Here is a 26,785-nt window from a genome sequence, read left to right on the forward strand (position 1 = left end):
TTTTTTTCCTTTTCACACACCTGAAGAAGCTTTTACTATCCTCCTTTATATTCTTGGCTGGTTTACCTTCGTACCTCATTTTTTTCTCTGCGTATTGCCTTTTTAGTTACCTTCTGTTGCTCTTTAAAAGTTTCCCAATCCTCTGGCTTCCCACTCGTCTTTGCTATGTTATACTTCTTCTCTTTTATTTTTATACTGCCCATTACTTCCCTTGTCAGCCACGGCCTCCCCTTACTCCCCTCAGGATCTTTCTTCCTCTTTGGAACAAACTGATCCTGCACCTTCTGCATTATTCCCAGAAACACTTGCCATTGCTGTCCACTGTCATCCCTGCTAGGGTATTGTTCCATTGAACTTTGGCCAGCTCCTCCCTCATAGCACCATAGTTCCCTTTGTTCAACTGTAATACTGACACTTCCGAGTTTCCCTTCTCCCTCTCAAATTGTAGATTAAAACTTATCATATTATGGTCACTACCTCCTAATGGCTCCTTTACCTCGAGGTCCCTGATCCAGTCAGGGTTGTTAGCCCTGAGCTGAACACCAAACCTGGAGGACCAGTGGACCACTCTTAGTCTGGCCTCTAGCCTTATGGCCTGCTTGACAAAGGTGACCCTACCAAGAATCAAAGCACAAGGCCCTGAATCCAGCCTACGTAGCTCTCTGGCTCATTCAGGTACGCAAGCCTCCAAATCCTACAGCAAGGTTGTGGTCCTCTTGAGGATTCATGTATAGTCCAATGAAAATTAAACTTGAATTTGACAGAGGTGTAAAAGATGATAAGAGGCTGAAATGGCTAATATTAGTGGCATAATTTTAAAGTAACTGGAGGAAAGTATAAGGCAGATGCCACAGTTGGGTGTGATTTACGTAGAGTGGTGGGTATCTGGAACATGCTGTCAGAGATGTGTTAAAGGCAGATACATTAGGAACTTTTAAGAAACTCTTAGAGGGGCACATGAAAAAATGGAGAGCTATGTGAAAGGACATGGCTTTAAGGTAAGGAGTGGGAAGTTCAAGGGGGATATTAGAGGAAGGTTTTTTACTCAGAGAGTGGTTGGTGCGTGGAATGCACTGCCTGAGTCAGTGGTGGAGGCAGATACACTAGTGAAGTTTAAGAGACTACTAGACAGGTATATGGAGGAATCTAAGGTGGGGGCTTATATGGGAGGCAGGGTTTGAGGGTCAGCACAACATTGTGGGCCAAAGGGCCTGTGCTGTACTATTCTATGTTCTATGTTAAAGCATTAGATTGATCATAGAGTAGGTTAAAATATCTGCACAACAATGTGGGCCTGAGGGTCTGCACTGTGCTGTAATCTTCTATATTAGACATGGAGTTGGTGGTATTATCAAAGAACTGGAGAAGTAAGTTCTGTGCTCAAACACCAATATCAATTACAAGAAGAAACATCTAGAGTGATACAAAAGACAATCTACTATATGGTTTCATGCCTCTTGGTTAATGGAGCCACAAAATGTGATTTCATGCACGTAGACATTTCCTCCTTTTGGGAAGGCAAGAGTTAACCGTGGGACCGATGGGAAGAGAATGGTTGTGTTTGCACAGTCACTGCAGATTGAAACAGCTGCTTCCGACATTGTAAATAAGCTCTCCCCATAGGCATATGCAAATAATGGACTGCAATTTTTAAAAACTGACACATTTAAATCAAAACCCCCGGGGAAACAGAATGGAGCCATTTTAGTTACAAGAGGAGGAAACATACATTCAGCATTCAGTGATAGCTTCTGTGCAGCTGAGTGACAAGTGAGTTTATGTTCGTGGTCATCTGCTGCTGTAGTTGTAATGTGTAAGCAGGTTCACAGGTTAGCCCATCCACTTCAAATTTCAACATGTTGTAACACATGGTTATTCAGGTAATTGTCCCCTTCCTGTCAGCTTGAACCAGTACGGCCTTTCTCCTCGAACCTCTCGCATTAACAAAGTATTTTCCCCCACAGAACTTCCACTCACTGGATGTTTCTCGCACCATTCTCTGTAAACTCTAGAGAATCCCAGATCAGCAGTTGCTGATTTACACAAACCACCCCCATCTGGCACCAACAATCATTCTACGGTCAAAGTCGCTTCAACGACATTTCTTCCCCATGCTGATGTTTGGTCTGAACAACGACTGAACCTCTTGATCATGTCTGCATGCTTTTATACATGGAATTGCTGTCACATGATTGACTGATTAGATATTTGCATTAACAAGCAGGTGTACAGGTGTATGTAATAAAGTAGCCGCTGAGTGTGCAGCTTCCCTAGAGACAGGATCAACGAAATCACCATAACCTCTAACAGTTTTCTGCTCCATCACCAAATGTTGCCCCAAAATATCTCCCGCTTTACAACTGTCCACTGCTCGTCTCACACTCCCAAAGTATCACCCAGTCGATTCTGAAGGTTATATCAATTGAGGTCATGATTTAGTGCAATGTTCTCAAGTGGGTCATAACAGAAGTCATCATCCCCAAATTAGCAAGTTATGCTGTTGACTCTGAGTGCTTAAAGTAGGTGATGCATCACTGCAATAACAGCTATCAATGCATTGTCATCCTGCAGGAACATTAAATCTTTGGACACTAACTCACTTTTCAAAAAATATACAGTATTTCTGTTTCTTAATCTATTCAATGTATGTAATTGATTTACTTGTTTATTTATTATTATTTTTATTTTATTTTTTTCTCTCTGCTAGATTATGTATTGCACTGAACTGCTGCTGCTAAGTTAACAAATTTCACGTCACATGCCGGTGATAATAAACCGGATTCTGATTCCAATTCAAATTATCTGTTGAGGTAAATGAAAAGAGATCTTCTGGTTTTATCAGGCTTAAAAATGGGTTACTAATTGCCTTCATATTAGCGACTACAATATACTTAGAGCATATACAACAATACGATATACAACAGCACTGTACAGGCCTTTCGGCCCATGATATTGTACTGACCTTTTAACCTACTCTAAGATCAATATAACCCTTCTGTCATGTCCTGTACATTTCCTGGCCTGTGTTTCCTCTTTAACCTGTGTTGCAGTTCCCTGGGACACCTGCAATTACCCTTCCATTGCCGGCACCTGCTGGGGACCGCTTAAAAAGAAGGCCGCTTCCACTCCCTCTCTTTCCCTTTCTGCAGCCAGTAATACCACAGTACACATTACCCTTTTTCACTTTACCTTAACTTTAAATTCCTAAATATCTTTAGGTTTGTACTTCCTGTTGTGGCTCGACTCCTTTGTGTTACTTCCTGAGAGCCGAGGTTGTAATATAATGGGGGCTCGTCTAATTTTTTTTCATTTTGAAAGGACAGGTCTGAATTGTGTTGGCCCCTAGATACTTTTTTTTAAGTGCACAGGCCTTTTGTTTGTTTGTTACTTTGTTTTATGGTGTGCTGTTGCTTTGCCATTTATCTCCTTTTTAGTACAACTGCTGCTGGGTGCGCACGGTTGTTTGAGTGCTGTTAAGTTAACTAATGCACAGGTACCCCAGTGAGATAAGGGAGTGTTCCAGCTGGACTGAGTAATCAGTTTTCCTGCGGTTCACTCCTTTATTATTTTGCCTTTAAAGTTTGAGGTTATCCTGGGTAGAGACTTGTTCTCTGGTGGGGTAAGTACTACATGATGGCCTATGGTTCCTGAAGTTTTGCTTTTAAAGTCACCTCAGAAGCTGGGAAGGATAGAGCAAAGGCTAGGCAAGTATGGGGGTGGGGGGAGGGAATGCTGTTCATTTGTATGTTTGTGTGAATCTGCACATACTGTGTATTGTTTGAAATAGCAATCAATGCCACACTAACTTTGCATTGTGGGGGGGGGGGGGAATGAGAGTGAGAGCATTAGTGAATTATTAAGTCAGGTGAGTTAAGTTTTAGGCACTTCTGTGGTGGGTCCATGATCAGTTTCTATGTGAAGTTCTACCTTTGAACTTATTTGTATACTAGTACCCTGAGTTTTGACAATTAGGATGACTGGCAGGCTCCATGAGAGAATTGTGATACTTGTCTGAGGTGAGTAATCTATTTTGTATTACTTTGGTAGTTGAGGGTTATATCTACTTCTATTTTTGTAATTGTGGCCTTAATGGCTATTTTGTAGAGAACAAAATTTGTTGCATTCGGTGAGTCAGTAGCTGTTTGCTGTATCAGAATTATTATCACTGGCATGTGTTGTGAAATTTAGCAGCAGCAGTTCAATGTGATAGATAATATAGAAGAAAAATTAATAATAAATAAGTAAATCAATTACAGTATACATATATTGAATAGGTTAAAAATAGTGCAAAAACAGAAATAATATATATTAAAAAGGTGAGGTAGTGTTCAAGGGTTCAATGTCCATTTAGGAATTGGATGGCAGAGGGAAAGAAGCTGTTCCTGAATCGCTGAGGGTGTGCCCTCAGGCATCTGTACCTCCTACCTGACGGTAACAGTGAGAAAAGGGTGCTGGAGGTCCTCAATAATGGACGCTACCTTTCTGAGACACCGCTCCTTGAAGATGTCCTGGGTACTTTGTAGGCTAGTACCCAAGATGGAGCTGACTAGATTTACAACCTCCTGCAGCTTCTTCCAATCCTGTGCAGTAGCCCCCCCCACCCCCACCCCCACCATATCAGATAATGATGCAGCCTGGCAGAATGCTCTCTACAGTACATCTATAGAAGTTTTTGAGTGTTATTTGTTGACAAACCAAATCTCTTCAAACTCCGAAATGAAGTATAGTCGCTCTCTTGCCTTCTTTATAACTGCATCGATATGTTGGGACCAGGTTAGGTCCTCAGATCTTGACACCCAGAAACTTGAAGCTGCTCATCCTCTCCACTTCTGATCCCTCTATGAGGATTGGTATGTGTTCCTTAGTCTTACCCTTCCTGAAGTCCAGTCAGCTCTTTCATCTTACTGACGTTGAGTGGAAGGTTGTTCCTGCGACACCACTCCACTAGTTGGCATATCTCATTCCTGTACGCCCTCTCGTCACCACCTGAGATTCTACCAACAATGGTTGTATCATCAGCAAATTTATAGATGGTATTTGAGTTATACCTAGCCACACAGCCATGTGTATGTAGGGAGTAGAGCAGTGGGCTAAACACACACCAGAGGTGCGCCAGTATTGATCATCAGCGAGGAGGATATGTTATCACCAATCCACACAGACTGTGGTCTTCCGGTTAGGAAGTCAAGGATCTAATTGCAGAGGGAGGTACAGAGGCCCAGGTTCTGTAACTTCTCAATCAGGATTGTGGGAATGATTTTATTAAATGCTGAGCTATAGTCCTGGCATAGGTGTTTGTGTTGTCCAGGGGTCTAAGCCGTGTGAAGAGTCATTGAGATTGCATCTGCCGTTGACCTATTGTGGCGATAGGCAAATTTCAATGGGTCCAGATCCTTGCTGAGGCAGGAGTTCAGTCTCGTCATGTTCAACCTCTCAAAGCATTTCATCACTGTAGATGTGAGTGCTACTGGGCGATAGTCATTAGGGCAGCTCACATTATTCTTCTTAGGCACTGGTATAATTGTTGCCTTCTGGTATAACTGGGCCCTCTTGTGTGTGCATACAGACTCTGTTAGTGTTGCTTTGTACTAAGTGCCCCATTCGTATGTTTGTGCTGACCTCTGTACTTTGTCAGTAGTGTAGTGTAGGAAAGCTTTTTAAATATGGTATCTCTTGTCACGTTCATTAAAGAACATTCTGAGGAGCTTCTTGAACTGTTTACAAAGTATCAACTTTTGCAACTGGCTTCTCATTACAAAATTGAGCTTACCAGCACTCAAACAGTTAAAAGGGAGCATAAAAAAGGTTGTCAGGGAAATGTTGATAGACACTTGGGTTCTTAAGGTTAGTTCAATCCCCCTTAGTGCCCAAACTTACTCCTTTGTCAGAGGCTGCCATTGAGTTGAGTCCAAAGGTGATGGTGCTCCAAGAGAAGCAGTTAGAGCACAGGCATAAGGAACGATTGTTACGGGAACCCAACTGCACTTAGAGCAAGAGTGTTTCCTTAAGGAATTAGTTTAAGACTCAAGTCTGATCCTCCTGCATTTGATGTAGCCATATTAAGTTAGTTCCACCATTTGCAGAGAAGAATGTCGAGAAATACTTCTCTCATTTTGAATGGGTGGCTACCATTTCAAATTGCATAAACATGTCTGGCCTCAGCTTTTGAAGAACGTTTTGAAAGGAAATGCTCAGGAAGCCTACTCTGTTCTAAGCACTGAGAAGAGCTCAGGTTACGATGAGATCAAAGCAGCTATTTTGAAATCTTCCGAGCTGATTCCAGAGGCTTACCGCCAACGCTTCAGGAGCTGTAGTAAGCTTAACCAGCAAACATATGTTGAGTTTACCAGAGGAAAAGAATCTGTTTGACTGGTGGTGTTTAGGTCAACAAGTAGAAACTACAGAACAACTTAGTCAACTCATCTTGCTTGAGGAATTTAAGAGCTGTCTGCCTGATGTTGAATCTGCTTATTTAAATAAGCAAAAGGCATCAACCCTTGAGCGAGCTGTCATACTGGAAGATGAGTATGCCTTAACCTACAAGGTCAGTTTTGGCAGTAAACTGTACCCCAAGTATAGGAGTAAAGGCCTATCCTATAAGGCACAATCTTTAAAACCAGTACCACCCTGCCCCACCTCACCCTTAGCTTAGCTAAGAATTTTACATCTCAGAATGTCACAGCTGACAAAATGTGTTTCTACTGCAAGAAGCCTAGTCACTTAATTGCTGAATGCTGAGTGCTTAATAAGAAGCAGAAATCTGTGAAGCCTGTAGCTTTTGTGAAAACTGTAGCAAATTATTTGTCTCCTGATTGTGATGTTTCAAGGAAGAAACACAAGTTGGCTGGCTCTTCTTCCCTCCTGATGCAAGGTTTCTTTTCTCTTAAGATCTGGAGGGACAAAGGAGCTTTTCAGTCTATGATCTCCAGGATGTTTTACCATTCTCTGAGTCTGCTTTGGGTTTAGAGACACTTGTAAAATGGTTTGGTGCAAGGTTTTTGTCCATGCCTTTGCATAACATTTGTCTCCAATCGGGTTTAGTTTCTAGTGAAGTTGCTGTTGCCCTCTTTTCCCAGATCCGGACTGAAGGAACGTCTTTCATTCTAGGGAACGATTTGGTGGGTGGTCGAGTGCTACCTACTCCAGAAGTAACCTCTAATCCTGTGGTGCAGGAGGGCCCAGGTGAGCTTGAAATGACTTTCCCAGATACCTTTCCTGTTTGTGTTGCTACTCAGGCGATGTCTAAGAAAGAACAAAGCAAAGGCAAGACAATATGATATTACCCTCTGAGATACCTTTATGGCCAAAGGTGATGTAGATCTAACAGGGTTTGGCCAATTGTTTCCCCCTCATGAACAGCTAGTGCTTGAACAGAAAAGAGGCTCTTCTCTCTCTCCCGTGTGAAGAGGTGGTCTGAGGAAGCAATTGTAATGGCCTCCCAGGCTATTTTATTAGCATAGAGTATTAATGAGAAAGTGGATTCCTCCAAAAATGTCCAATTGGGATGATTAGAGTAGTGCTTATCAAATTGTTGTTCTGGTCTGACATATTGCGTTTGGCTCATGATCATTGCCTTGCTGGTCATTTAGGCACTAGGAAAGCTCTTGACCATGTGTTTAGGCATTTCTTCTGGCCTGGTGTGTGGCCTGATGTAACACAGTACTGTAGGTTATGTCAGGGGTGTCAGATTGTCAGTAAGCTCAATCAAAAGATCCCTCTTGCTCCTCTACATTCTATCCCTGCCACTGGGGTAGCTTTTGGTTGCCCTACAGCAACCTTTTTAAGCGTGGCGCTGTCATGTCCTGTACATTTCCTGGCCTGCGTTTCCTCTTTAACCTGTGTTGCAGTTCCCTGGGACACCTGCAATTACCCTTCCATTGCCGGCACCTGCTGGGGACTGCTTAAATCACAGGCCACCCCCACTCTCTCTCTTTCCCTTTCTGTAGCCAGCATTACCACAGTACACATTACCCTTTTTCCCTTTACCTTAACTTTAATTTAATAAGTACTTCCTGTTGTGGCTTGACTGCTGAGGGCTGAGTTTGTAACACCCTTCCTCCCGCATAGCCCTCCATTTTCCTTTCATCCATGTGCCTCCCCAAAAATTTCTTAAATGCCCCTAATATATCTGCCACTACTATTACCCCTGGCAGGGTGTTCCACACACCCACCACACTGTGTAAAAGTCTTACCTCTGACATCCCCCTAAACTTTCCTCCAAACACCTTAAAATAATGCTCCCTTGCACTTACCATTTCTGGCATGGGAAAAAGTCTCTGGCGATCCCATTGATTTAGGTCTCTTATCATCATATACACCTCTATCAAGTCACCTCTCATCCTCTTTCACTTCAAAGAGAAAAGACCCAGCCTGTTCAACCTTTCCTCATAAGACAGGCAATCAAATCCAGGCAGCATCCTGGTAAATCTCCTCTGCACCCTCTCTAAAGCTTCCACCAAATCCATTAAAGTAAAGGCATCTGTTAGTCTTGCGAGACCATGGATCTGCGCCTGGAAAGTCTTCACTCTCCAGGGCGCAGGCCTGGGCAAGGTTGTATGGAAGGCCAGCAGTTGCCCATGCTGCAAGTCTCCCCTCTCCACGACACCAATGTTGTCCAAGGGAAGGGCATTAGGACCCATACAGCTTGGCACCAGTGTCGTTGCAGAGCAATGTGTGATTAAGTGCCTTGCTCAAGGACACAACACGTTCCCTCGGCTGGGACTCAAACTCACGACCTTCAGGTCGCTAGTCCAATGCCTTAACCACTTGGCCACGTGCCCAATCCAATAGTGCCAAAATAAAATGTAGCCTGCTGCAGAATTTGTCACTGAGGTCACTACTTCGATCAGTCTGCATTACAATGGACTTTATTTTTGCCGGTTCTAATCGCACTTCCTCTTATAAAATTGTGTTCAATTTTTCTTGTGAGTTCTGCTTCTGTGGTTATTCTTGCCTGTAATTCTTCTGTAAGAAAATTTTTCATTATACCTGTGCATACATGTGCTTATGCATATGGAAAATAAACTCTTCTTTATAACTTCTGGACAACCTATTTTAACTGTACATGTGCCAGAAGTTGCAGTCAATTTCATGTTGATGATCTTCCCCCCGCCTCCCCGCTTAAAATCTGAACCAAATTGTTTCAGAACAGCTGGACAAGGCCACCAAAAACTCCTTTTCTTCAATAAGGAAGATTTTTAACATCTGAATGGTTCACTATAACAAGTTATCAATAAATAATGAATTATTTAGGTAAGATGCTACGATACATTGTAGGATGTGCTGGGACACATCATCAATGATGTAACCTGGGGTCATCGAGTGTTTTGGGCCTTTCAACATTACTCTCGCTTAGATGACCCAGTCAGGGTTGATCAGGCCCTGGCTTGTGTCCCAGCAGCATTGACCCACGGGTCACATCTCTTGATCAAAAGCCTGGGGCTCGCTCAGCAGTCTCTCTTTGACTGTCCTGATGGCTCTTTTCTTTGCAGCCCCTGTAATTCCATGTAGAGGGTAGGTTCTGCATAGCCAGTAGCCAGCAAAACCTCCACACCCCACCTCTATAGGCTCACATCGTGCCCTCCACCCGTCTCTGGCACTGCTCTACAAGCTCCTGGTATTTAGCTTTCTTACATTCAACTGCCTCCTCAATCTGGTCTTCCCAATGAACTGTCGGCTCTACTGTGACCACTTCCTTCAAGGTTTCTGGCAGAATGACTACGTCAGGCCTTGGGGACGATTATGTGATGAAGCTAGGGAACTTTAATTGCTTGCCGAGATTGACTTTCAGATGCCGTGGCAATCAAGCCTGCTGGTGACCTGTGCTGAGGTTGTGGTTAGTCTCCAGTTTTAACAAAGGCTATGGGCTTTCTGGATTGGTGGACAGAGCTAAAAAGAATTTGATCAATCTAACACATATTATAATACAAGTAGATATTTGATTACCTGATTTTCTGCAAATGGAAACTTGGGCTCAATGGAACACAGTTGATCATAATACCTGAAAAAAAAGACAAATCAGTTAGAAAATAGCATTTTACATTACCAATTACCCGCTTTCTTTTGTAGTTTGAAATTGAACCTTGTCGTCCTTAAGCAACACACATCAAAAATGCTGGTGAATGCAGCAGGCCAGACAGCATCTGTAGGAAGAGGTACAGTCGACGTTGCCTGGCCTGCTGCGTTCACCAGCATTTTTTATGTGTATTGCTTGAATTTCCAACATCTGCAGATTTCCTCGTGTTTGCCTTACCATCCTTAGTCCATTACCTTGCTCTCCTTAAAATAGTGTAATAGGATCCCTTATTTCAGAGGATCTGTCTTGGGACCAGCACCTAAGTACCATTACAACAGCATCTCTACTTTCTGAGGAGCTTGCACTGATTTAGCATGTCACCAAAAACTTTGACAAACTTGTAGAGATGAGCAGTGGAGAGTATCCCGACTGGATGCAACATGGCCTGGTATAGAAGTATCAATGCCCAACAGAAAAGCTGACAAAAATTGGTGGAGATAGCCCTATCCATGACTGGCAAAGCCCGCCCCACCATTATTTGTTCATTTATTAACTAATTAACAATAATTTTCATAATTTATCATAATTTTTATGACTCACACTGCTGCCGAAAAACAACAAACTTCGACATACATGAGTGATAATAAACCTGATTCTGAAGACCCCTACATGGTTCATCCAAAACTAAAGAGAAAATACTACAGTCAGGTGACAGCTTAATTATGGATTCAAGTTTATTGAATCAAAAATTCAAACCAGGACTTAACACTTCTAAAAATACTGAACATGCCTCAAGTATTTTGCCCAAATTTATTTCAGATCACAACATCTGAGCAACTTAAAAATATTTCACTCATAAGCAGAAATGAATTTTTGAACAATCAGTCTTCACCTTAATTTTCCTACCAATTGGTTTAACCTTTAGTATTTTTACAAATGGGCTAACATGTGAAAAATCACAGCCACACTCTATTTGCCTACTTGTCTGTCCTTTCGATACAAGGCGTAACCTTGGATGTTAAGCTTCCAACTGTAATCTTCTTTCAGCCATGACGCTTCAAGATAGGTTCATGATTAGTCAGGGTGTCAGAGGTTAAGGCGTGAAGTCAGGAGAATGGGGTTAAGAGGAATAATAAATCAGCTATGATACCATGGCAGAGCAGACTTAACGGGCCAAATGGTCTAATTCTGCTCCTATACCTTATGGTATTATGGTCTAATATTTAAAATAAAGTAGATCTTCAAAAGCTCAGCAATCCCTGCACATTCATTCTTGAAAATATCCATGACTCATCAAGAAACATGGAAAACCTCTACCTGCACCTCAGCTTTAGTTGTTCCATTCCCATGAAATAAGCATATTAACTCATTAAATATTACTCCAAAGACTTATTTATGAAGTAATTTGTAGGAGAATTAGATGGAAGGAAAAGAAATAAATCTAGCCCCCCCGGCCATCCTCAGGGTCGCTCGGCTTGCTGTCGTCTAGGGAAACAGCCTTGGCCCCGCCAAACTGGGTAATAGTTTGTTTGGATGCTGTGTGAGGTACCCCACCCCGCCCAAATAACAGACAATACACCAGATGAAATTAAATGATATACAGTTTATAGATATTACTGGAACTATATAATTAAGAGAATAAAATATAAAAGGAAAATAAAAGGCGCCACACTTATCAAAGTTCCATCTCTTCGTGCACAACACAGTTGGAGATCAAGGATCTTCTTCTTCACCCTGCGACCCCTCTGACCACCTCGACTGGCCGCCTGGGAGCAACAACGGTGGTCGACCAGACGCTCCACACGAGTCAGTCTCTGTCTCCTCGCTGAACGCCCTCCTTGGGGTCCGACCCTGTTAGCGGACATCACAGCACCTCGTCCATCCTCTGTCTTGCTCTCCTGCCTTCTGCCCCAAAACCCCGCGCATACAGTATCTTCAAATACACCAAAAACATAACAACTATCCCAATTGGTTAATAGCACCCTCTTATCACCCTCTAAACCAAAACAAGCTGCTAGCGCAAACTTTCTCAGCGTTTAACACATCAAAGCCGCATTCCCCACATTAACATAATAAGGACGCCATTTTAATTAGCCTCCGCAGTAACATAAAAGTCGAAACCCCCTTACACTCATAACTCACCTATTTGTTCTTATGGTTTGAAAAATTATGTATGAGCAAGTGAGAGAAACAAAACAACCCTCACCTTTTTTTCATCCTCAGATATGGCATGCCATCTAATTCTCTGACAAATTTCTACAGATGCGCAGTATCCTGGCTGGTTGAATTATGGGAACACCAATGCCCAAAATTGGAAAAGCCTACAAAAAGTGGTGGATACAGCCCCATCCATCACAGGAAAAGCCCTCCCCACAACTGAGCACATCTACAAACCGTGCTGCACAAGAAAGCAACATCCGTTATCTTCTCACTCCTACCATCAGGAAGGTACAGGAGCCTTAGGTCCCACAACACCAGGTTCAGAAACAGTTATAATCCCTCAGGCATCAGACTCCTGAACCAAAATGGACAACTTCACTCACCACAACACTGAACTAATCACTGAACACAACTTTCAAGGTCTCTACAACTCATGTTCTCGTGTTATTTATTTATTTTAAATTTGCAGACTGTCTTCTTTTGCACAATGGTTCCTTGTCAGTCCTTGTCCGTCTGTAATTTTACATTGATTCTGTTGTATTTGGTTATTCTGCTTTGGTCTACTGTGAATAGAGATTCAAGAAAACGAGTCTCAGAGTAGTATAAGGTGACATATATATACTCTGATATAAATTTACTTTGACCTTTGAAAGGATGAATATTTTGTGTTTATTTAGAGATACAGCATGGTAACAGGCCCTTCTGGCCCAACAAGCCAACGCCACCAAATTACATCCATGTGACTAATAAACCCACTAACTGATTCATTTTTTGGAATGTGGGAGGACACAGAGCACTGGAAACCACGCAGTTACGGGAGAACAAACAAGCTCCTTATAGACAGTGGTGGTAATTGAACCTAGGCGCTCGGGCTGTAAAACATTATGCTAACTGCTTGCTTCCATGCTTTCCATTAGTAATTGGATGTGTTTTCAAAGAGTTGTGGACTTCAAGTCTATAGGCCCAGGACAAGAAAACGATTAGGTTGAGAAGCTTTTATTTTGATCAGCGCATACATAATGAAATGATTAGCAATCGTGATATGATTGTCAAATAGCTGGTCAATAGGCATAGCATGCTTCTTTCCATAAAAAAAATTGAAAAACCTGACAAGGGCCATCACAAGAAACCAGCTAGGTTTAGACAATAAGAGGTAGAAGCGGAATTAAGACGTTTGGCCTATTCAATGTGTACCACCATTCGATCATGGCTGAATTATTATCCTCTCAACCACATTCTCCTTCGACACCCTTACTAATCAAGAACTTATCTACCTCTGCTTTTAATACATTCAATAACTTGGCTTCCACAGCTGTCCGTGGCAATGAATTCCACAGATTCACCACCCTCTGGCTAAAGAAATTCCTCCTCGTTGTGGCATGAATGAAGTCAACAGAGAGAAGTACTAGTAGACACGAAGAAGTCTCTCGATAAATGAGACAGAGTGCACATCAGATTTGGAGACCCTTTCGGCGGAAGAAGGTCTCTAATATGATGCCTGGTGCATCTTACTTTGCAGGCCTAGAACCATCAAATGCTCAACAGTTAACCCTTTCTTTCCCAGGATGATTGTCGGGAACCTCCTTGGGACCCTCTCAAACGCCAACACATCCTTTCTTAGATATGGGGCCTAAAACTGCTCGAAATACTCCAAATATGGCTTATAAAATTTCAGCATTACATTCTTTCAGTTAGGGTGACATGAGGTTAAAAAATATTGGGAGAGAAACTGGATTAGGGTATTAGAAATACGTTAAGCAACTGGCAAGCTGTTTTGCAGTGGGATTTTACGTGGTTCTGTATTAGACTTCTTGTTTTCAGTTTTTGTTCCTACCTTTGACTTAAACATACGAGTCATGTTTAAGTAACTTTTTTAAAATAGGCTGTGCAGTTGACAATGAGAAAGGAAATGACAGACTACAGAACATTTTTGGGAACTAGCAAATGGACTTCAGAAAAATTTAAAGCAATGCATCTGAGGATGGTAATAAAACTAAAATAAAAAGTGGAAACTGAGAAGTTTAAAGACATTTTAGAACATAGAACAATATAGCACACAACAGGCTGTTCAGCCCACAATGTTGAGCCGAACCAATTAAATTAGTAATCAAATGGGCAAACAAACTAATCCCCTCTGCCTACACAATGTCCATATCCTTCCATCTTCCTCAAATTCATATCCCTATCTAAACGTCTCTTAAAAGTCCCTAATGTATCTGCCTCTACCACCACCCCAGGCAGCACATTCCAGGCATTCCCCCCACCAACCCGACTCTGTGTAAAAAAAAATTGCCGTCACATCTCCTTTGAAAGGAACTCTTCTCACCTTAAATACATGCCCTCTAGTATTAGATATTTGAAAGATTCTGTCAATCCTCTCTGTGCCTCTCATAATTTTATAAACCTCGATCACATCTCCCCTCAGCCTCTACCACTCCAGAGAAAGCAACGCACGTTTATCCAACCTCTTGTTATAGTACATGCCCCCTAATCCAGACAGCATCCTGGTAAGCCTCTTCTGCACCCTCTCCAAAACCTCGACAGCCTTTCTATGCATTTTAATATACATATCCACAGATTTTAAGTGTAGAATAACAAGAGCTGGAATAAAACACAAGAATAATACTAAATTAGTTAGGCCTGCTATACTTTGTCTTCTTCGTGAGATCACTTGAATCGAGTCCTAAGCAGGGGATGTCTGTTGGTGGGTCCTTCCATGGCTGTAGAGGCCGATTTGGGATTCCATGGGACTTACTCTGGAATGTTAGGGTTGATTCCCTTTATGAAGAACACCTATGCATGACTGTTTAACGTCGGAAGGCCGCTGCATGGGCAGCCACTACAAGGCCCTTGGTAGATCAGCGTCAGGGTCCAGTGGCATGTCCAATCACTCATACCATATACAGTAAACTACCTGTAATCAGAGTCAATTAAATTTGCAGCCCAAAAGATTTACTGTTTAGTGTCCTTCATAGATGCTGCCTGATCTGCTAAGTTCCTCCAGCATTTTGTATGTGTGCTTTTGGATTTCCAGTATCAGCCGAATCTCTTGTGTTTATGATTTGTAGTCTCCTTTGCTGTGAGTTCCAGAGTCTGGGTCACTCCTTACAAATGTTGCTCCAAAGTATCCATGATCCATCTCCCACCTATTCCTCTGTTGATGAGAATGACCATCTCAAGATGTGATGATACTAGAGAGGGTCCAGGAGGTTCACAAGAATGATCCCAGGAATAAAAGAATTAACATATGAGAAGTGTCTGATGACTCTGGGCTTGCAGTCACTGGAATTTAGAAGAATGAGGGGGGGATCTCATTGAAACCCCTAGAAAGAGTAGATGTGGAGAAGACATTCCCTATTGTGAGGGAGCCTAGGACCAGAAGGCACAACTTCAGAATGGATCTCCATTTACAATGGAGATGATGAAAGATTTCTTTAGCCATCTAGTGGTGGATCTTTGGAATTCATTGCAACAGATGGCTGTGCAGGTCAAGTCATTGGGTATGTTTAAGGCAGATGGGTGGATAGGTTCTTGATTAATCAGGCTGTCAAAGCTTTGAGGTAGAGGCGGGAGAATGGGGTTGAGAAGGATGATAAATGAGCCATGATGGAATGGCGGAGCAGACTTGATGGGCTGAATGGCATAATTCAGCCCCTATGCCTTATGGGATAGCAGTAAATTAGACCATTCCATGGCCTAATTCTGTCCATGTGTCTTATGGTCTATAGGACTGCAGCAAATTAGACCATTCCGATCCCAGTAATTTAATCTATCTCCACCCAGCTGCAGCAAGATCTTGCCTGTTACAGAGTTATCTTCACTTCCCACTTCAATTTTATATCTTCATAGTCAGTGGCACTGAGGACAAGGCTAAAGGAAAAACAAGGTATAGACCATAAGATATAGGAGCAGCATTAGGCTATTTGGCTCATTGGGTCTGTCTTGCCATTTTGTCATGGCTGATCTATTTTTCCTCTCAGCTCAATCTCCTGCTCCTCCCGCCCCTCCACCCCCCGTATCCCTTGATAACCTAAGCAAGAATCTATCAACCTGTGCCTGAAAAATACATAAAGACTTGGCCTCCATAGCTGGCCTGGAAATGTTTACTTCAGAGACTCCATTCCCCATGTTGGTATCGTAATTGAATCTCAACACATAGGTATTTTGCTGTTCTAACAGGCTTCTAGTTGCAACACAGTGGTGCAGAAAGCAGAGCTTCTGCCTCATGGCTGATGTAATCCCAACCTGTGGTACTTCCAGAGGGAGCTTGCACAGTCCCCTGCAACCACTTGGGTTTCTACCAGGTGCTCCAGCTCCCTGCCACAAGACAAGGAGGTCTGGATGGCAGGTTGCACGTGCACCTGCCACATTCTCACAATTGATCTGATACGCTACACCCCTAATGTACAGTCCTCTACTCCCACCCCGGCAGAGTGTTCCACACACTCACCACTCTCTGTGTAAAGAATCTACCTCCAACATCTCCCTTATACTATCCTCCAATCACCTTAAAATTGTATTAACCATTTTGCCCTGGGAAAAAGTCTCTGGCTATCCACTCTATCTATGCCTCTTAGCATCTTGTACACCTCTATCTCTCATCCTTCTTCACTCCAGAGTGAAAAGGCGTAATTCATTCAACCTATCCTCACATGACATGCTCTCTAATCTAGGCATTATTCTGGTACATCTCCTCTATACCTACCTAAAGCTTCCACATCCTTCCTATAAATAGGCGACCAGAACTGAACAAAGTGAGAGGAGGAGAAGATGGTGGCGCAACGCAGTGCGCACGGCCACTTCGGTGGTGATGTCTGTTATTTGTCAAGTAGGGGACCGTGCACAATTCTGATTTGATGGAGACAGACGTGAGAGTACGGAGGAACATCAGGAGAAACTTCTGAAATGCCTGCTTCGCTGCCGCTGTTACTGTGTGGTCCAGAATCTCCGGAGGAGAAGGCCCCGAGTCCTTGGCTTTGATTGTTTTGGCGGCCGGCGAGGTCCAAGGTGCTCAGCAGAGGATGGCGCTCGGGAGGCTGTATCGAAGGGGCTGTTCGGAGGCTCAAAGTTTTCGGACGGACGGACTCAAGTGTCGGCTGTGGTCGGGTGCTTCCAATGCATCGGCAGTTGTCGGTGCCTGGAGGTTTATGGCAGAGAGTTTCTTCCTTTGCCGCCTGCTATCGGGGACTCGGGAGTCAATCGACTCGGGACTTTGAGACTTTTTTTTACTGTGCCCACGGTCTGTTCTTTATCAAATTATGGTATTGTTTTGCACTGCTGTAACTATATGTTATAATTATGTGGTTCTGTCAGTGTTAGTCTTTGGTTTGCCCTGTTTTTCTGTGATATCACTCTGAAGGAACATTGTATCATTTCTTAACGCATGTGTGCATTTCTAAATGACAATAAACAAGGACTGAGTGTTCTCATAATCTATTCCAAGTGTGGTCTAACCAGGGTTACAGAGCTGCAACATCATTTCATGGCTTGATTGAGCTTGGGTACAACAGTATCTCATGATTTGATTGAACTTGGCAAGAATTAAACGTAATGACTGTTGGATTAGTGCAGATGTATGTTTGTTGGGTGTGATAGTCTCATGTGGCCTATTTCCTTGCGGTAAGACTGCAGTTATTATCTCAGTGACAGATCGCACTTGTGCCTAGCATTAAGCCTCCAGAAGCCACTGCAGGGCTCTTATCTCACTGTAGTCAGATGACTACTGTCTAGTTGCTTCCAATTAATTCAGCCTCTGAGACTTCATAGTGACTCGAATGCCCTCTGTTGGAATGGGCTGTAGAATTGTACTTTTCTTGTAGTTTAATGTTCCTATCCTTGCTTGTATTTTTATATAATCACCTATATACATGTGATCGTTCAGGGAATTATCTCATAACTGTGGTGCAGTTGCATTTCTTTGGAAACTTCTTGGTTTAAGTGGTAGATGTCAAATTACTTGACTCTGGCTATCTTATTGGTTAATCTGTTGTCTGGTATGAGAAGATTTTGACTACTTTTTACTTTTTATTTTCTCAATACTTCCTCTTCGTTCTTGTAACAGTTTAAAAAAATTGGCCATAAATAACAAGTTTTATGCCTTATTCTTGACTTCCGAAGAATCTTTGGATCACAAAAGCATCAGGACCCAATACTTCCCAATTTACATCTGCTGCTTTCAGTGAGATCCAAACACAAGAAAATCTGCAGATGCTGGAAAACCAAGCAACACAAAATGCTGGAGGAACTCAGCAGGCTAGGCAGCATCTATGGAAAAGAGTAAACTAGTTTAACCAATTTCCCCGGGGATCAATAAAGTATGACTATGACTATGACTATGACTATGACTATGACTATGACTATGACTATGACTATGACTATGGCTAAACAGTCAACGTTTTGGGCTGAGATCCTTCATCAGGAATCAGGCTTTCAGTGGGATATTGTCTCGTCTTTCGTGCTAGACTACTTCATCCTGTGATTAATCAATCTGGAGGATCATTCCTTCTATTAAGTTAATAGTAATTTCCTCACTGTATATTCTCAAAGAAATACAGATGTAAACCATCTTTGTATGTGGCAATCTCTAAACATCGGCTCAAATGCTAGGCACTGTCCATTTTTCTTTTCTGAGAGAGCTGTTTTTAATCCTCTGAGTACCACAGATCCAAAGACTTACTTGGCAGTTTTATAAGATTGATCTGTCACATGTAGATCAAAACATAAAATGAAATGCAATGTTTGCGTCAACAACCAACACAGGCTGAGGACAGCCCATAAGTGTCACCATGCTTCTGGCACTAACATAACATGTTCATGACTTACTAACCCTACCCACATACCTTTGGAATGTGGGAGGAAACACATACAGAAGGTTGTCCAAGGATAGAGCTAGATATAGATCAGTTAGAAAGCTGGATGGTGTTGGTAGATGAAAATTAAGTACTACAGGTGCAAGGCGATGCATTCTAGGAAGTCAAAAAGGGACAGGGCATGAACAGTAAATGGTGGGAAATGTTAATGAAGAGGGCCCCAGAGTTCAAATCATTCAAAGTGGCAACATAGGTGAATAGGATGGTGAAGGCGGCATATGGCATCTTGCCTTTATAAGTCCGGGCACAGAGCAAGGGTATGGAATGTTACGCCCAAGTGCAGGTCAATGGAACTAGGCAGGATAATAGATCATCATGGACTAGGTGAGCTGATAGGCCTGTTTTTGTGCTGTAGTGTTCTATGACTCCTGTAATTCAAAACTAATATCAGTTGTGAATGGCACAATAAACTGATGCATTTAGGAATATTGATGAGGTTCAGATATAAACCACGAAAGATAGGGTCTAACAAAGTATTGAGAAGCAGAGGAACCCTGGCGTATAAGTCCAAAGATTCTTGAAGATGCAACACACACAAAATGCTGGAGGAACTTAGCAGGATGAGCGGCATCTATGGAAAAGAGTAAACATTTGACCTTTCAGGCTACGACCCTTTATCTGGATTCCTAGCATCTGCAGATTTTCTCTTGCTTGTGATTCTTGAGGAAGACAGGTAGGTAATACAGTTAAAATGACATATGGCATACCAGTGTTTGTCAGTAAGGGCACTGAATGCAAGGCTAGGGAGGGTATGCTTCAACTTTATAATGCAGTTCTGGTCACCACACTACAAGAAAGATGTGCTACCACTGGAGTAGGAACAAAGGAGCTTCACCGGAATAAAGCTTGGAATGGTGCATTTTATTTGAGAGGCGACCTGAAAGACGAGCTTTGCTTTCCATGCAGTAGCCAAGTTTAAGAAAGGATATGAATGAGAATTATAAAATTATTATTTTATAATAACCCTAGGTAATTTCTCAGGTAAAGACATGTTCGGCACAGCTTTGTACTGTGCTGTAGGTTTTCTATGTTTCTATATGGTGTACATAGAAACATAGAAAATAGGTGCAGGAGTAGGCCATTCGGCCCTTCGAGCCTGCACCGCTATTTATTATGATCATGGCTGATCATCCAACTCAGAACCCTGCACCAGCCTTCCCTCCATACCCTCTGATCCCCCTAGCCACAAGGGCCATATCTAACTCCCTCTTAAATATAGCCAATGAACTGGCCTCAACTGTTTCCTGTGGCAGAGAATTCCACAGATTCACCACTCTCTGTGTGAAGAAGTTTTTCCTAATCTCAGTCTTAAAAGGCTTCACCTTTATCCTCAAACTGTGACCCCTCGTTCTGGACTTCCCCAACATCGGGAACAATCTTCCTGCATCTAGCCTGTCCAATCCCTTTACGATTTTATACGTTTCAATCAGATCCCCTCTCAATCTTCTAAATTCCAACGAGTACAAGCCTAGTTCATCCAGTCTTTCTTCATATGAAAGTCCTGCCATCCCAGGAATCAATCTGGTGAACCTTCTTTGTACTCCCTCTATGGCAAGGATGTCTTTCCTCAGATTAGGGGACCAAAACTGCACACAATACTCCAGGTGTGGTCTCACCAAGGCCTTGTACAACTGCAGTAGTACCTCCCTGCTCCTGTACTCGAATCCTCTTGCTATAAATGCCAGCATACCATTCGCTTTTTTCACCGCCTGCTGTACCTGCATGCCCACTTTCAATGACTGGTGTATAATGACACCCAGGTCTCGTTGCACCTCCCCTTTTCCTAATCGGCCACCATTCAGATAATAATCTGTTTTCATATTTTTGCCACCAAAGTAGATAACTTCACATTTATCCACATTAAGTTGCATCTGCCATGAATTTGCCCACTCACCCAACCTATCCAAGTCACCCTGCATTCTCTTAGCATCCTCCTCACAGCTAACATTGCCGCCCAGCTTCGTGTCATCCGCAAACTTGGAGATGCTGCATTTAATTCCCTCATCCAAGTCATTAATATATATTGTAAACAACTGGGGTCCCAGCACTGAGCCTTGCGATACCCCACTCGTCACTGCCTGCCATTCTGAAAAGGTCCCGTTTATTCCCACTCTTTGCTTCCTGTCTGCTAACCAATTCTCTATCCACATCAATACCTTACCCCCAATACCGTGTGCTTTAAGTTTGCACACTAATCTCCTGTGTGGGACCTTGTCAAAAGCCTTTTGAAAATCCAAATATACCACGTCCACTGGTTCTCCCCTATCCACTCTACTAGTTACATCCTCAAAAAATTCTATGAGATTCGTCAGACATGATTTTCCTTTCAAAAATCCATGCTGACTGTCCGATGATTTCACCGCTTTCCAAATGTGCTGTTATCACATCTTTGATAACTGACTCCAGCAGTTTCCCCATCACCGACGTTAGGCTAACCGGTCTATAATTCCCCGGTTTCTCTCTCCCTCCTTTTTTAAAAAGTGGGGTTACATTAGCCACCCTCCAATCCTCAGGAACTAGTCCAGAATCTAATGAGTTTTGAAAAATTATCACTAATGCATGCACTATTTCTTGGGCTACTTCCTTAAGCACTCTGGGATGCAGACCATCTGGCCCTGGGGATTTATCTGCCTTCAATCCCTTCAATTTACCTAACACCACTTCCCTACTAACATGTATTTTGCTCAGTTCCTCCATCTCACTGGACCCTCTGTCCCCTACTATTTCTGGAAGATTATTTATGTCCTCCTTAGTGAAGACAGACCCAAAGTAGTTATTCAATTGGTCTGCCATGTCCTTGTTCCCCATGATCAATTCACCTGTTTCTGACTGTAGGGGACCTACATTTGTCTTTACCAGTCTTTTCCTTTTTACATATCTATAAAAGCACAATTAAGGACAGCAGAAAACATTTTCCCATAAAGAAAAATAAAAATAAGAGGACACAGATTTAGGGCAAGAGGTAAAAAAAAAACCCACAGGTGATCTGAAAGGGGACACTTTCACGCAGAGTACCTAGAATACAATGCCTGAGAGACTGGTGGAAGCAGAGCTTCTCTTAAACGTTGAAATCGAACTCGCATGCTCCATTTGTGCTGGCAGCTCATTCCACACTCTCACAACCCTCTGAGTGAAAAAGTTTCCCCTTAAACTTCTCACCTTTCACCTTTAACCCATGACCTCTGGTTGTAGTCCCACCCAACCGCAGTGGAAAAAGCCTGCTTGCATTTACCCTATCTATACCCCTCATAATTTTGTCTACCTCTCTATCAAATCTCCTCTCAATCTTCTACTGTGCATCAAGTTCAAAAACTTCAAAGTGAATTTATTGTCAAAGTACATATATGCTACCATGTTGTAAATGTAATTTTGCTGGATCAAATAACAACAGCACAAAAAGATCGTTACTTATCTTTCCACCCGTTTATTTCCTCGAGCTCAGCCGGCAAGTGAACTTAGACCCGACATCAGGGAGAGACCCTTTCTCAACTCCCCGGCGGTTCTACAAGTTCACTGCCCGATGTCAGAATTGTCAGATGTTATAAGGCCACCAAGACAAAAGAACAATCAGTTTGATAACCATTCTGGTCAAGTCAATGGATTATTGATACAAAACTACAATCAATTTGTTAGACACTCCAGCCACCTTAATGAAAGAAAGGAATGTCCTACCTGGTTTGCTGGAGCCACAATTTAATCACAAAGTTAAGAACATCCGTCAAATTTGTGCTTTAATTAAGAAAGGAATGTTCTGTCTAATTTCCATCAGGTACTGCTTTTAGTCAAAATCAAAAGGTGTGAAAAGCCCTGACATCTTATGTGGATCTGGGCAAACTTGAATTATCTTGCTCTAAAGAAGGCAGATGTGAGATATTATCCAAACACACTGCAGTCACAGACATAGTTAGTACTTAGTCCATTGTTTACAGGAATCTGAGAATCCCCCATTCCCTTAAACTTTATCAATGTTGTACCTTTTTGTTGAAGGCATTTGCAAGAAAAATAAAGAAATACAACAGAACACATGATAAACTATACATAAAGACTGTCAAACAACCAAAGTTCAAAAGAAGACAATTGTGCAAATAGAATAAATAATACAGAGAATATGAGTTGTAAAGAAGTCAGCAGGTTGGTGTGGACATGTTGGGCTTCAATGTTGTATGGCATTATGATTCTGTGAATAAGCACATGTTCTCCTTGCAAGTGCACAGGAAGTATTGCAAGTCATGCCATAATTAGTCATTGCCACATGCTTCCATACCAGTTCCATAATACTGTAATGAAATGTTTAAAACTCAACAGAGATAGCATTTCAGGTCAGACCCTTCATCAGGACTGTTCAATTATAATGCTTACAGTAAATAAAGTAAAATAAATCAAATAAAAATAATTGTTGCAGCGAAAGTCCGCCTATCAAAGGATTCAAATTCTAATCATCTGGTTACAATAAAAATAATAACACAAGGAATTCCCTGGACAGAAATGACTAATACAAGGCAGCATAGTTTTAGAATGATTGAAGGAAAGTATAACGGAATGTCAGAAGTAAATTTTTATTTTAAACAGAGATGGTATGCCCTGTCAGGGGTGATGGGCGAGGCAGATACATTAGAGTCATTTAAGAAACTCTTAGATAGGTACATGGATGATAGAAAAAAGGAGGGCTATGTAGGAGGGAAGAGATAGATTGATTTTCGAGTAGGTTAAAAGTCAGCACAACATTATGGGCCAAAGGGCCTGGACTGTGCTGCAATGGTCTATGTTCTATGAAATAGGAGCTAGAGAACACCTTGAGTCCTCAAGTCTGCCCAGCCATTTAGTGTTTGATCTGCCCCAGGAGTCAAAGCCTCGTCTATGCCAATTCCACAAAACCTTCAATTCCCGGTCCTTATCAACCTCCTTTTCAAATAGCTCATCTACACAGCTATGATCAATGGGTATGATGGTGTTGCTGCAGCAATGCAACTTCATAAATCCGTTTATTGTTGTTACATGTACTGAGGTGCAGTGAAAAACCGGTCTTGTACTCCGTTCATACAGGTCAATTCATTGTGTCATTGCACTGAGGTAGTGCAGTTGGAAACAATGACAGAATGCACAATTACAGGCTACCCAGATGCAATATGAGATGTTGCTCCTCCAAACAGAGTCTGGCCTCATTGTAGAAGTAGGGAAGGCCATAGGCAAACAATTAGTTATCTAACTTCCTTTAATTTCTTCCCCTCCCACCTTCTCTCTTTTTCCATTCCCCATTCTGGCTCCTGTCTTACAGTTTTTCTCCCCACCTGCCTATCACCTTCCTTTGGTTCCCCTCCTCCCTTGCTTTCTCCCATCCTCTCCACTCCTCTCCTCCTCTTCCTTCTTCTTCAGCCCTTTAACTCTTCCATCGATCACCTCTACTTCTTACTTCACCCCCTCCCCCACCCACCCAGCTTCATCCTCAAAGTAAATTTATTAAAGTATATGTATGTCACCATATACAAGCATGAAGTTCATTTTCTTTCAGGGATATTGAATAAATCCAATAACCAGAACAAAATCAATGAAAGATAATACCAACAAGGTGTCAGTGTGCAGAAGACAAACAGAGCAAATACAAAAAAAAGAAAAAATTAAAGTAATAATAATAAATAAATAAGCAATAAATATCAAGAACATAAGATGAAGAGTCCTTGAAAGCGAGTTCATAGGTTGTGGGAACAGTTCAGTGATGGGGTGAGTGAAGTTATCCCCTTTGGTTTAGGAGCCTGATGGTTGAGGGGTATTAACTGTTCCTGAACCTGGTGGTGTAAGTCCTGAGGCAGTTGTACCTTCTTCCTGATGGCAGAAGTGAGAAGAGAGCATATCCTGGGTGGTGGGGGTCTTTGATGATGGATGCTGCTTTCCTGCAACAATGCTCCATGTAGATGTGCTCAATGGTAGGGAGGGCTTTACCCATGATGAACTGGGTCGTATCCACTACTTTTTGTGGGATTTTCTGTTCAAGGATATTGGTGTTTCCATACCAGGCTGTGATGCAACAAGTCAACATACTCTCCACCAAACATCTATAGAATTTGGTCAAACTTTTTGATGTCATGCTGAATCTTCGCAAACTTCTAAGGAAGCAGAGGTATTGCCATGCTTTCTTTGTTATCATACTTACATGCTGGACTCACTAAGCACCAACAGCCTGTACTACTTCCCCACCCACACCCACTTTCTCATTCTGGATTCTTTCCAGTCGTGGAAAAGGATCTCAGCCTGAAAAATCAACTGTTTATTCATTTCCATAGATGCTGCCTGACCTGGTGAGTTCCTCCAGCATTTGTGTCTATTGATCTGGTCTATCAGTAGCTTTTGCCACTTTTGATGTTGCAGCTTTTCAATCAATATTTTCCTTGAATTTTTAACAATTGTTAGTTCATCTTTCTCAGTGATTCTCTCTCTCTGATCAGACTATATTTCTGGTGAGTTAATAAATAATTACTTCGGTATCTGCCATTATTTACTGATTAGAGAAAATCTGCAGATGCTGGAAATCTAAGCAACACACACAAAATGCTAGAGGAATTCAGCAGGTCAGGCAGCATCTTGGGAAAATAGTACAGTCGATGTTTCAGGCCGAGACACTTCATCAGGACAACACATTTACTGAGTTTAGTTAGCTTTCCTAAGATCACACAACATAACACTTCTATACTCTATAATCAAGTCAGAGAGCACTACAGCATAGAAACAGGCCCTTTGTCCCATCTAGTCTGTACTGAACTATTATTCTGCCTAGTCCTATTGATCTGCATCTGGACCATCGCTCTCCATACCCCTCCCATTTATGTGCTTATCCGGACTTCTTTTAAGTGCTGAAATTGAACCCCCATCCACCACTTCTGCTGGCAGTTTGTCCCATACTCACAGTTCAAAGTAAATTTATGATCAAAGTACATACATGACATGATATACAACCCTGAGGTTCATTTTCTTGTGGGCATACTCAATAAATCTATAGAATAATAACCATAACAGAATCAATGAAAGTTCACCCAAACTGGGGCATTTGACCAGAGTCCAGAAGACAAAACATTATGCAAATACAAAATGCAGAAATAATAAAAGATAAATAAGCAATAAATAGCAAGAACTTGCACCACCCTCTGAATGAAGCTCCCCCTCATGTTCCCCTTAAATATTTACTTTTTAACCATTAAGCAATGACCTCGAGTTCTAGTCGCACCTAACCTCAGTTGCATTTACCCTATCTAGACCCTTCGTAATTAAGTTGAGGACCCGAGATGTTCACCCTCAAACTCGATCTAGAATTCTACTATTTTGTGTTCATTGCTCATGACAGGATCCTCTCCAGTCCTGAAGAAGGGTCTTGTACTGAAACATAGACTGTTTATTTCTCTCCATTGATGCTACCTGACTTACATTGTTCCTCCAGCACTTTGTGTGTGTTGCTTTCAATTTCCAGCATCTGCAGAATCTCATGTTCATCCTTAACTACAGGATCTCTTATTACTCCTACCACATTCCATGTGAACAAATCTACAACAGCCTGTTCCAGGGCAAGCACCATTTCAGGTTGTTCGAAGTATGAAAAAAAAATGGAGTGAATTCAAGAATAAAATGTCATGTAAAACAATGGAGTAAACAATAGATCCACAGTCAACAAGGAGGTGTGGTCCTTTTTGAAATACAAATGATGTGTAATTCATAACTGGTAACCAGGTGTCGATGGGAAATTTCTCAACCCAGC

At 42.1% G+C, this 26,785-nt stretch overlaps 1 protein-coding gene across 4 annotated transcripts in view; it reads right to left on the bottom strand.

The window, feature by feature from the left end:
- pdcd6ip (programmed cell death 6 interacting protein) overlaps positions 1 to 26,785 on the bottom strand; it is a 101,832-nt gene that overhangs the window by 63,667 nt on the left and 11,380 nt on the right. For all 4 annotated transcript variants that reach the window (XM_063066388.1, XM_063066378.1, XM_063066405.1 and 1 more), the window contains exon 2: positions 9,946 to 10,000. In XM_063066388.1, coding sequence (XP_062922458.1) covers positions 9,946 to 10,000 — 55 coding nt within the window. The remainder of the gene's footprint in view (positions 1 to 9,945; positions 10,001 to 26,785) is intronic.

Source organism: Mobula hypostoma, chromosome 1 (assembly GCF_963921235.1).
Source record: "Mobula hypostoma chromosome 1, sMobHyp1.1, whole genome shotgun sequence".
Taxonomy (NCBI): Eukaryota; Metazoa; Chordata; class Chondrichthyes; order Myliobatiformes; family Myliobatidae; genus Mobula; species Mobula hypostoma.